The 13,178-nt window shown below is 43.7% G+C and overlaps 1 protein-coding gene across 1 annotated transcript in view; it reads left to right on the top strand.

Moving 5' to 3' along the window:
• SFMBT2 (Scm like with four mbt domains 2) overlaps positions 1 to 13,178 on the top strand; it is a 116,513-nt gene that overhangs the window by 37,504 nt on the left and 65,831 nt on the right. Inside the window, 1 exon segment of the mRNA XM_030479799.1 lies at positions 11,720 to 11,808. Within this exon segment, the coding sequence (XP_030335659.1) occupies positions 11,720 to 11,808 (89 nt within the window).

Here is a 13,178-nt window from a genome sequence, read left to right as displayed (position 1 = left end):
TTATGCATCAGGTTTCCTCCTCATTTATTGTATAGAAAACTGAGAATAAAATGGGCCCTTTCTTACTATGTTGGATGCTCTAGCAAAAGCAGAATATTCATAAAATCATAGAATGGTTTGGGTTGGAAGGCACCCTAAAGCTCATCCAGTTCCAACCCCCTGCCATGGGCAGGGACACCTTCCACTAGAGCAGGTTGCTCCAAGCCCCTGTGTCCAACCTGGCCTTGAACACTGCCAGGGATGGGGCAGCCACAGCTTCTCTGGGCACCCTGTGCCAGCGCCTCAGCACCCTCACAGGGAAGAATTTCTGCCTAATATTTCATCTAAATCTCCCTTCTTTCAGTTTAAAGCCATTCCCCCTTGTCCTATAACTACCTGTCCTTGTAAAAGTCCCTCTCTACATTTCCCCCTCTGAATAATCAATCAGCCTTCGTTCATGCCTGCAGACACAAGGGAACAGATAACTGACTGTGTCTGGAGGATCTTTTGCGTTCCCAAGCAAGTTGCCAGGCGGCTCCTCTTCCCAATCTGTGGTGATGTAATGGGGGTGTTTCTGTTGTTTGGTACCTAGCCTGGATGACAAGGTTTCAGAGTTATGTTCCAGGTGAAATAAATATAAAAAATAAATAAGGATTTGCATGGTAAACTCTCTGAAAAGCCAAATGTTTCATCCTTGAATATCACCCTGTTGAGGCTAGATGGTTGCAGGTGACTTTGTGGTGCTGAGGGACCGGGTGAATGGTAAGGTTGCATCCCTGCAAAGCTTAGGGTGGGAAGAGATGAGTTGCCCTCACCTCTTGCCATCTCCCACCTGTGTCTCACTCTTCCTCCTCCCCTGTTTCCATACTCCCAAGGGAGAGCAGAGCTGCATCTTGGTGGTCCCTGGCTGTGTGGTGCCATTTGTGCTTGCATGAAGTCTTCTTACAGCGAAGGGACGTGACAAGTGCAAATAGAGCTGAGAAATTTGCTGCTGTTCTTTATCTACATAATCTGATTGCAATTGATAGATAATGCCACCAAGACAGAGCAGAGCTGCTTCCCATTATCAACACACCTCTCCTTTTTATCCATTTTTTTAAGTAACCCAGTGGAAGTAGAGTATTGACTTTAACTGAAGGGAACTAATTAATCACAGTACTTATGAGTAGATCATTTACTGCAGCTTGCATGCAGGATGGGTACCAGAGGCCGTTGTACTCCGTCAGTCAAGGCGGGCTGATACAGGTTAATAGCACACGGGTCACCATGCTCTTGGGATTTATTAGGCAAATTTCTCTTCTGATCTCGAGCAGTTTAACTTGTAAGCAGAAGGCTGTAGCAGTGGGCTATCAAGAAGAGTAGTGGGTCTGTTTACGTAATGTTGTGTTTGGGGTGAAGACAGTGGAACCTGCTGCATGAAAATGCCACAGCAGTTGCTGGTGGTGGCCCTCCTGCTAGTTATTTCTTGCTAGGCAAAGTGTCTTGCAAGGCTTCCTGAGCTGCAGTGAGTTAGTGGAGAGGATTGACGCAAGATCCAGCATGGTTTAGGGACTGTATTCATAGGATAAAGGGTGATGGGTTTAAACTGAATTAGGGGAAGTTCAGGTTAGATATAAGGAAGTTCTTTACTGTGAGGGTGGTGAGGCACTGGCACAGGGTGCCCAGAGAAGTGGTAAATGCTCCATCACTGGCAGTGTTCAAGGCCAGGTTGGACAGAGCCTTGGGCAGCATGGTCTAGTGTGAGGTGTCCCTGCCCATGGCAGGGGGTTGGAACTGGATGAGCTTAAGGTCCTTTCCAACCCAGTAATTCAAAACAATAACTTCAGTGTAATAGCACCCACTCACCCTGCCTGCGCACACTGAGGCTCTTCTCCCACAGCATCCCACATCCATGTCCTTTCCTTCCTCCATCCGTAGTTCCCACAGCTGGGTTTGAGATGTTGCACAGTACAGAGCAAGCTTCAAGAAAGGAAAAGCAACTCCCAAACCACCTGCTTCTTTTTCACTATTGAAAGGTAACAGTTAATTAAGGACTAGAGAAACCCAAGGGGAATAGTGTGAAGGACTCAAAGAATGTTAGGAAGTAAAGTTTCCTGTGGACAGTGAGACAATTGTTTGCACATGAACTTGTGTATTTTGACCAAGAGAATATAAATGGATCATTTCTGTAAACCTTGAATGGCAGCAGGGAGAGCAACAGTCACATTATACTGAAATTCAGTGTAATTGCATAGAAGGGAATTCTTAAGGTGAGAACCTAAATCATGTCTTCATGCCTGTCTTTGTTTTTACTTCTGTCTACTTTTTATAATCAAGGTTTCCTCCTAATAGTTGCATGCAGAATTGGGTATGCAAGGATTAAAGTCTGTGCATTGGCTTTTTCTTGGGTCAGTACAATAAAAAGTGCAGAATGAGTTGTCTTCTCTTAGACATGGGGTAAGGGTGTTTTGGGTAGCCTGAAAAAACAGGATGCACCAAGTACTTTGGAGACAATTAAAAAAGGATGCAGAATGTTGTTATTATGTGAAGTAGCTCCTATGAGCTAAACAACATTAATTTGAAGTTTAGGCATTTTCAGTTTTATTTACTAAAAAACATTGAATAATTAACAATTATAAGAGCAAGTACATAATCGATTGCTTAAAGCAGCATGTAACAGTGTACAAGGGCTACTCATTCCCCTACAGATACCACACTTCCTGTAATACCTGTTTATTAGCCTCTTGTAAATTCGTATGTATTGGGCCACATTATACTGCTGACTCCAGGAATGTATTCTGAGCACATGTATTCTTTGATGGACAGTTGCTTATAACTTCTGTTTTCCGTGAAGATCTCCTATATATAATATTTAATTTGAAGGCTTTTCATATGTAAGACATGTATAGAAGGTGATGCCTGAGCTCTGAGGTTGATATCTCTTGATATTTATGGCTGCATTGTTAGAAAATCATATGAACAGCTTTTGATGCATATTTTTGTTCTTTTTTGAACTGCATTAGCATTATTTTGTGATCCGATTCAAACCGCAGAACTCTGCTGGTGTGAGAACAGAAAACTGTTTGAAGCTTTAAGTAAGAAAGTTGTTTGAAGATGTCTCCAGCCCCATTTGGCTTTTTCCAGGGAGCCCACAAAAGAATCCAAACTGAACAGTCATTTGTATAGAAAATGCAGTTAAATCACTAAGTAGCTTTTAAAAAATGTATTTTTCATTTATTTGACTTTGGAAATGCCTAATGGGGGATCTGGTTTTGTAGGGTATGCAGCAGAGGCTGTTTCCTGCCCTGAAGGACTTGAGGAGGGTTCAAAAGCAGCGTACACACAGCCTGAGCCATTTGCTTAGGGGCACGCGAGCAGGGACAGTGCTCACACCCCCATCCTATTTTCACATCCAGTCTGGTTCACAAGGACGTATATAGTTCAGCAAGCTGAATGAAATGTTTGGATTCAACCATTTTCTGTCAAAATGCTGTTCTATCAAAATGGAAATATTTTGTGAGGATATGTCAGTTTTGACAAATTGTTTTGATGGGTGAAGTCTAAACAAATTGTTTTAGCATTCTATGTTATTTTGATATAAAGACATCTCATTTTGACTCTATCATTGAGACCTTTCTAACATTAGTTGTAACATTTTATTCATTGAGACTTTTTATAGCATATAAATATTGCATTAAATATGTGACAGCTTTAAAATTAAAAGAAAATATCAATATTGTAAGACTTCTATATTTTTGCAGTATGCTATTTACCTTTTCAAAAACTGCATGTCTTATCCTAGTATTACAGACTGTTTTGGGTTGGAAAGGACCTTAAAGCTCAATCCAGTTCCAACCCCCTGCCACGGCAGGGACACCTCCACTAGAGCAGGTTGCTCCAAGCCCCTGTGTCCAGCCTGGCCTTGAACACTGCCAGGGATGGGGCAGCCACAGCTTCTCTGGGCACCCTGTGCCAGCGCCTCAGCACCCTCACAGGGAAGAGCTTCTGCCTCAGAGCTCATCCCAGTCTCCCGTCTGGCAGGTTAAAGCCATTCCCCTTGTCCTGTCCCTACAGGCCCTTGTCCAAAGCCCCTCTCCAGGTTTCTTGTAGCCCCTTTAAGGCACTGGGAGCTGCTCTAAGGTCTCCCCAGACCCTTCTCTTCAACAAGCCCAACTCTCTCAGCCTGTCTCCATTGCAGAGGTGCTATAAGCCCTGGTCAGCTCCTCATCCATCCACAGATTTGGAGGGTGACACCCCATGCTTGTCTTCCTGTGCCCATCCTTCCTGAAGAGCCTGTATCCTTCTATCCAACACTCCAGCCATCAGAACCATCCCACCAGATCCAGGTGATCCAGTAAGGATCATAGCCCTGCACATATACGCATGGCTCTAACTCCTGTTTTTTATTCCCCATGCTACATGTGTTTGCACAGAAGCATTTAAGTTGCTAAACCCCTCCCACTTCTCCCAAATGAAGCCATCTTACTGGCTGGAGTGGCTGGCCCTCTCCAGGCTTTAGTCATCTCTCACTGGCCACTGGCATTGAACTGGTAGGAGTGGCATGGATTGAGGATCCCCTCTCCAGCAACTTTAACTTAGTGTATCTTAAAATATTATAATAGATATACATAAACTTTTGAACATCCGGAATTACTTGTTTATAAAAGTTATTTTTTTTCTGAGATCTTGATATTTTTAGTTCATTCCATAATGGAGTGACAAGAACTGCCCAGGTTTCTCTCCAGCTGTAAATCTTCTTGTTGACTGTTTTTGTTCATTCTGGTCTAGGAAGAAGTTAAATTTGTAATAATAAGAATTAGTTGGTACAACGAGTGTTTGTTCACTTAGCAAGACTTATCGCAAAGATTTAAAACCCATTTAGAAAGCTGTTTAAGATGTTGTTCTTCACATATGAGAAAATTGAAACTCTGTTGTTTAGAGGTTGATGGGGTCCAGTGAGAATTCCTCAGTAGAGGTGTCGACAGGTTGCTGGTGATCCTGCATTATTAACAAAAACCCAACATGAAAAGCATTTTTGGAATTTTTTTTTCCAAGTACAGACAAAAAAGAAAAGAATTTTTATTATAACATGTCTTTGACCCTTTTACTGGTGGCAGCAGCTTGGGTCCTCTCAGATGGACTAGTTTAGGTTGTCCTCATGCCTATAAGCTTCTACTCAATACACTCAAACAGTAGGTAGATAGATGGGCATCGGTGTTCAATCATTCATTATGTATTATTTTGTATTATCATGCATTATTTTGAAGTAATCATAGAATAGTTTGGATTGGAAAGGACCTTAAAGATCATCTAGTTCCAACCCACTGCTACGGGCAGGAACACCTCACACTAGACCATGTTGCTCAAGCCCCATCCAACCTGGCCTTGAATGGCACACTACTTGCTCGTTAGTCCCTGGTGGCTGGAAGCATGTTCATCTTATGCCTTCCCTTATGGCTAGGAAGTGCAAGGATATCCATGGGGTATGTAAAGGTGTTTCTGAGGAGTAGCTTATTTAGGTGCTGTAAGCCAATAAGGTAGTTGTGCTACTCTTCATTTGTTTTACTGAATGCAGCAGTTCAGATTCCTGACTCTGGCTCTTGTCGGTCGAGTGGTTTGGGGAAAAAATCACGATTGTAAAAGGCAAAAAGCCCCAACCAGTGCATTTTCTTTCCATTGTCTTCCCAGTCTTTCCTATTTCAAGGTTTTCCCTGTGCTTTGCAGTGTACTGTTATTGCTAGAAAAGGAAAAAAAGAAAGAAAATGAGGATTTTCATCTAAACCCATGAGCTGGGAGAAGTGGCTTTAAGAAAAACAGCAACTACTAGGAGACTAGATAAAAAGAATATGTGATAATAGTATCTCATATTCATTGAATGGAGTGCCTGTGACTCAGTCCTTTCATGGGACTGTAAATGTTCTTTTAATCTCTTATTTCTCTAGAGAGGCAGATAAATCTGAACCCATTATATGCTGTGGTTGAGGAAAGGCACAGAGATTTTACAGGATCGCAGGCGCAGCCAGTTGTACACTGGGAATGAAGCCTGTCCTGGCTGTCAGGCATGTGGTTATTGGGATTACAGGGATGCGGTGATGCAGGATGTGCAGTTCTCCAACCTTTTCCAACCTCTGTTTGCATGGTGTCATGGCCAGCATGCACAGTGCAAGGGGAAAGGGCTGGTTTTAAGGGGCTGATGGTGAAAACCTGGTGCACAGTGAGTGATGCTAATGGCACTTTGCAAATCAACGCCTGACCAGGTTGCAGCAGCCTTCATCAGCAGCTGCTGTGGTGCCTGCGTTTGGAACAGTCAGGTGCAGCCACAGCCCGGGGTTGTTTGCTTGGGAAAATGAGATGAATGAGTAGAAGTGAGAAAATGGCAGGGAGTCGAAAAGGGAGAGATGAATGGGAGCCAGAGAGGTTGGGGACTGGGTGAACTGAGTAGAGAAAGAAGTGGGAAGAATTACTCTTATTTGGGGTGTGATCCATTTTTTGATGGAGTTCAGCCCTATGGAAGGACAGCTCAGTTTTATGACCTTTACCATGACTTCTGTGGAAAGAAATAGAATCTTAATGTGGAAGGGCCCTTTTATTTTTAAATTAAGAATCTGCCATAATATCTGCCCAGCTAGAAGGTGCTCTGTGACATAAATATCTTTCATTGAAGGAGGCAGGAAGGGCGTTGCATTTTCCTGCAGGAGACATAAAGGTAGTGTGCTGCAGAGATTGCAATGGAGCAGGGATACTTGGATTTTACTTCTGGATAAGGTCTGGGCTCAGCCTCAACCACCCTGGTGCTGAGTCTGGGGTTTGGTGCACAGCTACAACTGCTCCTCAGGAACTGGAGAGAGAAATGTGGGATCTTTCTCAGGTCTTTCTGTGGATTCAGATGGATTTTCCTCCCTGTGCAGTTAGTCCTGCATGAGTGCAATCTGGAGCAGAGCTATTGGCTCTGCTATGAATACACCTCAGCCCAGAAGTGTGCGTATCTGGGCTCTGTTTTGGGCTGCTTTGCTCTGAGGCAGGTGGTTCTGTGGCACTTTTATGTCAGGAAGATGCTTTAAAGCCTTTGGCCTTGAAGCTGCAGAAGTGTGAAAAACAGCCCACCCATGCTGGCTCAAAGATGAACTGAGCCTGATCCAAACGAAACAGGCACATCTGCGTACACATGCTGCAGCTCCAACGGGGCTGTGGTGTTGCCTGCTAAACCTGGAAAGAAAAGCAGTTATGAGCACGTTGGTGTTCTGGGAGCATCGGTTTGTGTGATACGTGCCTTACGTTTGGCCTGTACTGTGTCTAATCTGGTGCAAGCTCTGACCAATGCTTTTTCCGTGGTGTGAGTGTTGCTAATACCTGTCTCCTCTCTGGCTTATCTAGTGCTTAATCATTCAGTTCAGGCCTTTACATCAGTAGGATCACTAAACTAAGTCTTTTTTTTCTGCTACCATGTCTCTGCTTCTCTTGAACTATTTCCTCTCACTATGATAAATTGGATGGTGGTTGGCTCCCACGGTCTCAGACCATCGCACTGTGTATCAGTCACTTCTGTGCACAGTGGACCCCGTGCAGGACTATGGAACTGGCACTAAGACGGGTGTGTTGCTCATAGCAATATTTGGAACCCTTGGTCACGCTCTGTCCTCGTAGAGCATGAAAGCCTCATGCTCTAGAGGACCAAGCAGTGTGATGATGTTACTGTTGTCTTGGTCAAGAAAGACATCGCTGCTTAGGATATAATTTCAAAAGTAACTTCAATGTAACTAGGATATTTAAAATGCTTTCTTGTCATTGGGCTTATTTGGAGCCCTATCGTGGTGTGGGTGATGGTCCTGTTGCAAAGAACAAGGGATGTTTTCTCCTATGCCAACCAGGCAGAAGTACCAGGGACTTTCTTACCAAGAAGATTTCTTATTACCTTTTGAGTCTATGCAGCTCAGTAAGAGATAGGGTGGCATGAATTAGGTGACATTAATTGTGTGCATGTAAATTACTGCTTGTGCCCATTATACGTTGTGGTTGGAGGGGCCTTGTCAGAGTATTTCCACTTGAAGATGTGAAGGATGCATTTTGTCCTCTGTGGCTTTCGGCTTTTGTAGGAGGACCTGCCTGCCTGCATGATTTTCTTTTAAAGGATTTGATGAGGTTTCTTTTCCTTTATTTCTTGTGTGTTTCCCTTTTTTCCCATAGCACCACAGACTGGAGATGCATTCAACTTGACAGGTTCTGAGTGGGCAAAGTTTAGAGAGGTCTTCTGGGAAGATGGATCCATTGAAAGGTGGAGAAAACATGAATATCTGTGATGTCTGTGGTATCTATCTATGGATATCTAGTGCCTTATGGACCACCTGTGACACACTGAGGTTATTTAAGGAAGGATGTTTTGAAAGTGGCAATATTAGTTGAGCTGTCCACCTTCCCATCCCACTGCTTGGCCAGCCAGCTGCAGATGGGCTCTAAAAGCAGAGTACTTCCTGTCTGTGTACAATAGGAGAGGTTCAGTTGGATCTTTTCCTGTAGCTAACAGTGTGAATTGGTGATCGAAAATCAGTGCTTCAGTTTGCAGGTTCTGAGCTTGATGCTTGAGATTCACCAGCGTTTGTTGAGATGGATGCTCAGGTTGTGCACCGATGCAGACTACCAGCTATTCTCATTTACCCACCAGATTTTCCTTAGTTTGAATATTATTGTTTAACATTTTGCTTGGTCCTTGAAGGCTTTTGCAGATATTGTGATGATCCAGATTCACTTCATTACTACTAAAAATTAACATTTGCATTGTAATGACTTGAACCGTAGTATTGAGAAGGACGGTTGCACTCTACAGACACAGGAGAAGGTGCAAATCCCTGTTCGTAAAACTTCCAGTGCAATCTGTGCTCCCCTGGAGGTTTTCAGAGTCCCTTTATCTACACTGCAAAAGAAGACTAAAATAAAGGTCACCTTGGCAATTTTGGACTTTAGAAGCCTGTAATCCAGATTTGAATGTGGGGAGAGGCACCATCTTATTTGGGTGTCAAAAATGGTGAGGTGCAAGCCTTTTAAAAAGGAAGAGGGATTTTTTTGGTGTTTTTTTGAGAAGCATTAGAAGAGGGACTGACTGACAGCGAGATCTGTGAATTGGGCACCGTTAAGACATCTCAAATCAGGCATCTGGAAATGAAGGCCCCTGAAATCTGTTGTCAACTCTGAAAATCCCATTTCCCCCACTCTCCTGCCAGCTTTGAAAGTTCGAACCGTGTTCTTTTTATCACATTTGTCATTCTTTAGTAATGAAGCTCTGGCATTCAGAATTTGGCTGACAACTTTGTGGGTAGGAGCCAAAATGAAGTTCAACTTGCACCTTTCTCTGATGCTGTTCGCAGCGAGAGGCAGAAGTCTGAAGTAGAGGGACTGCAGCCTCATTCATTACAGCAATTACTATCTTCTCACTGTTGCCAAAATCAAGCTTGTTTTCTTTATCCTAATGTAAGTGGACAGACCTGATGAGGTGTACGCAACAGGAACGTTGAGAGAGAAAGTGTCATGTATAAACTATTTCTTCTCAGGCTGCTCCTTCATCTTAAATAATATAAAGCTCATAAACCTCCTGGAAATCATGCAAAAATCATGCAAAAGACTTAGAATGGTTCCAGGCAAGTTTAAATATTGTTTTATAGAGGCTCGAGTCCAGCACTTTTAAGGTTTGCTAATTTTAAATACATTCAAATGCACTTTTAAAGTAATTTAGGTCTATAAACTGAATGTATAGTTCAATGACATTGGGAGAACTGGCTTTTGGGAAGGAGCATAACTCAGAAATGAGGTCTGATGCAAGATCTGCTGGGCACGGCTTCTGTCTTTGTCCTTGGCCAAACGTTTGGATTGCATAGGGTATTTAGGATAGAAATGTAGCATGGGTAAGAGTCCAAGTGTGCCAAGTGCCCATACTGGATAGAAGCCCAACCATGTTATGCCAGTTTATATGGCAAAGTCATGTAACTGTCCTTGGGCAAACCTAGTGCTTGCTCTTTGCATTTCTTTAGTTCAGTGTTTGGCAGCAGATGGCTTGAGAAGGCTCAGGTTTGGTAACGGTAGCAATATTTATGCCCACCTTGCCGTTTGCATTTGCAGCCCCAAGTCCTCCTTCTCTAACCACTGAGATGGCACCTTCTCAGAGGTTCAAAACCTCAGGTTCTGCATTGCTGGGGCAGTATGGTAGCTGAAACCCATCTCTGGGAAGGACTGAGAAGTCACAGTCACTTTGAGCTTTGAAAACATTTATCCACCCTGATGTGTGTGAAAGTGAATGGATTGCTCTTGGTTGACTAACGTGGTGTTTCCCTAAAGCGTGGAGCAAAGAATTTTTCTTCCTTTGAGCAAACCATGAGGGCTGCTATCGTTTAATTATTCTGGACCAACGCTGATTAATTACAGCCCTTCCTGGGCTTCCATGTGGGGTGATGGTCTTTAAAACATGTATCCAGTATCTGAAGGGGGCTACAAGGGTGCTGGAGAGGGACTCTTTATCAGGGACTGTAGTGATAGCACAAGGGGTGATGGGTTCAAATTGAAACAGGGGAAGTTCAGGTTAGATATAAGGAAGAAGTTCTTCCCTGTGAGGGTGGTGAGGCGCTGGAACAGGTTGCCCAAAGAAGTGGTGAATGCTCCATCCCTGACAGTGTTCAAGGCCAGGTTGGACAGAGCCTTGGGTGACATATTCTAGGATGAGGTGTCCCTGCCCATGTCAGGGGGTTGGAACTGGATGATCTTAAGGTCCTTTCCAACCCAAACCATTCTGTGATTCTATGGTTCTATCCAGTTGTTTGTTCAGAGGAAATGTTTTAATTTTCAAATGCATGTAATTTTTCCCTTCTATGAGTGTTGCTGTGTTAGCAACATAACTGTATCACTGTTGGTTATCTCACACATAAGTAAGAGTTTTTTGGGAGAGCAAAATGTTTCTGATGATGCAATTTAATTCCCATTTACAGGCAGGTGGAATTAAAGTCTGGTTTCTGGGTTTCTGATTGCGAATGCACAATGTATTTGAAGAAGCATCTGTATCTCTGAAGCTGAAATTTGCTGAATTGCCTGTTGGTGCCTAACTTTTACTGATTTCAACAAAATTTGAATCCTGGAGACAGCATTTATATATTCCGGTTTAAATCTTAGAAACTATGTGGATAAAGATCCTGATGTAACACAGGCTTACAGTGTTTAGCTCAGAAATTACTCAGATTGTTTTGAAATGAGATAGAAGTTCCTGATAAATTCTCTAAGTCTTTCTTCTTGCAAGTGTATTGACTCAGCAGCTGACATACGATGTTCTCAGGGTTGATTTTTGTTTTGCTTTCTGCTGGAAAGCACCTGGAGTTTCTGTTGTCCTGTCCAGGAACTGAAAGTTTGCACAGCTTTGTTTTTCTCAGAGTTCATTATTGAACATACAAAGGGACTTTATAAATCACATCTGAGCCTACGTGATAAGCAGGAAACGAGCTGTTACACAAGCAGTGGCCAATTTTGAATGGGAGAAATGGAGATGATAAGCCACACTGTTGTAAATCACTGCCGGTGGCTCCAGTGGAGCAACAACTTCCTTTATTTTGGAATCTAATGGGCTGCCTAAGGAAACAGGACAGCAAACCAGCTTTGCTTATGGTCTGGATTACAATTGTATCTGAAATTTCAGAGCTGGCAAACCCTAAGGAGATGTTTCTAAGGTACATGTGGAGTCCATTGCAGTCTCCTGTGCTCAGTATTGCTTTTCTTTCCTCTCCCTCCCCAGCAATCAAAGAGAAATACATGGACTGGACGGAGTTTCTCATACATGATTTGACCGGCGCCCGGACTGCACCTGCAAACTTACTGGAAGGCGTATGTATTAGATTGCAGTTTCTATCCAATACAGTGTCACGATGTGCATGCTGCAGCAGTGTTCCCAACATGTAGGGCTGTGTGCTTGGCAGCATCTGTGTTCCAGCAGCAGGCAAAATGATCCAGTGCTGGCCAAAAAGCCGGTGGCAAGGTTGTCTTGACTCTGCTGGCTCTGCTTCTGACCCAGTGAGGGGTAGTTTGGTTTGCCTTTAGGCTGAAAGGTGGTGCTTAGGAAGTTGAGTATTGAAAAAAGGCTGAGTGGTGAAGGAGAGTATGGAGGGAGTCTGTAGGAAAGAAGACACAGCCCTTCAGTGTCCCATTAGATCCACCAAACCGGTGACAAGAGCTTTCAAGACACAACACAGATTGGAGAGGGGGTTCAAAAGGTTGATGGGGAGCACTGTCAGGTTTATGTGTATATGGAAATAGCTCCCCCAAAGGCATTCCCTCCACCTAAACACAACAGATTTAGCAGGGAAGTGGGGTGAGGCAACCTCAGTCAGTACGCAGGAGAGAAGAAGGGTATGGTTTTTTACATACATCCATATGACCAAGAGCCCAGTCTGTGCAGCATATTCACAAGGTGACTTGCACCAGGGGCAGCCTCAGCATGCCTTGAGATCCCAGACAAAAAGTCCTGCATATTCACCTTGAAACCATGGAGCAGGGCACCTTCTCCATCAGGACTGCCCTGTTTTATGCAGATGCTGTGCAGGCATTTGGGGAGGAGGCAGCACATCCTGAAGGAGATAATCCTCCCTGCCCCTCTCTATTTAGGATGAGAGTGAAGGCACACAGGTGATTTACCTTTGTGTAAACCCTCATGTTGGCTTTTTGGAAGCAAGCACACATCCAGGCACCAGTTTTGATCATTTTGTCCCTGGTCACTCCCACCAGCCACAGCTGCATCTTTTTTTCCATATACCTTAGCAGTACGAGCTGCACGACAGGGAGAATGAATATCATGCCATCAGGGATTCTTTTCCTCCAGTCTGTTAATCTGAACAGCCCTCACATGCCTGAAGTAATGCACGTCCTCAGGTCTGTCACATCCCCATTCCTGGACCGCTCCCAGGTGGCATATGCAGAAAGCTAGTGGTGTCCAACACCCATCTCTTATATGCCAATGCAGTCACAAACCTCTCTCCATTCCCTTTCCACAGGCAGAGAAAAAAAGACAGCCCCAGGCAGAAATGCAGAGAAAGAGAAAACATTGCATTGGCTTGAAACAGTTTCTGACCCTTTCCTGGTGTTTGATGCAATATATGTGCTTAGTGCTGTCTGTGTCGTGCAATGTATGTGACCCCCTGTCAACAGATTTGCTGTTCACGAGTGCTGCAGATTGTTTCATACTGTTAAATCAATATGTA

This window comes from Strigops habroptila, chromosome 3 (genome assembly GCF_004027225.2).
Source record: "Strigops habroptila isolate Jane chromosome 3, bStrHab1.2.pri, whole genome shotgun sequence".
Lineage (NCBI taxonomy): Eukaryota > Metazoa > Chordata > Aves > Psittaciformes > Psittacidae > Strigops > Strigops habroptila.
This window is presented reverse-complemented; position numbering and strand designations above follow the sequence as displayed.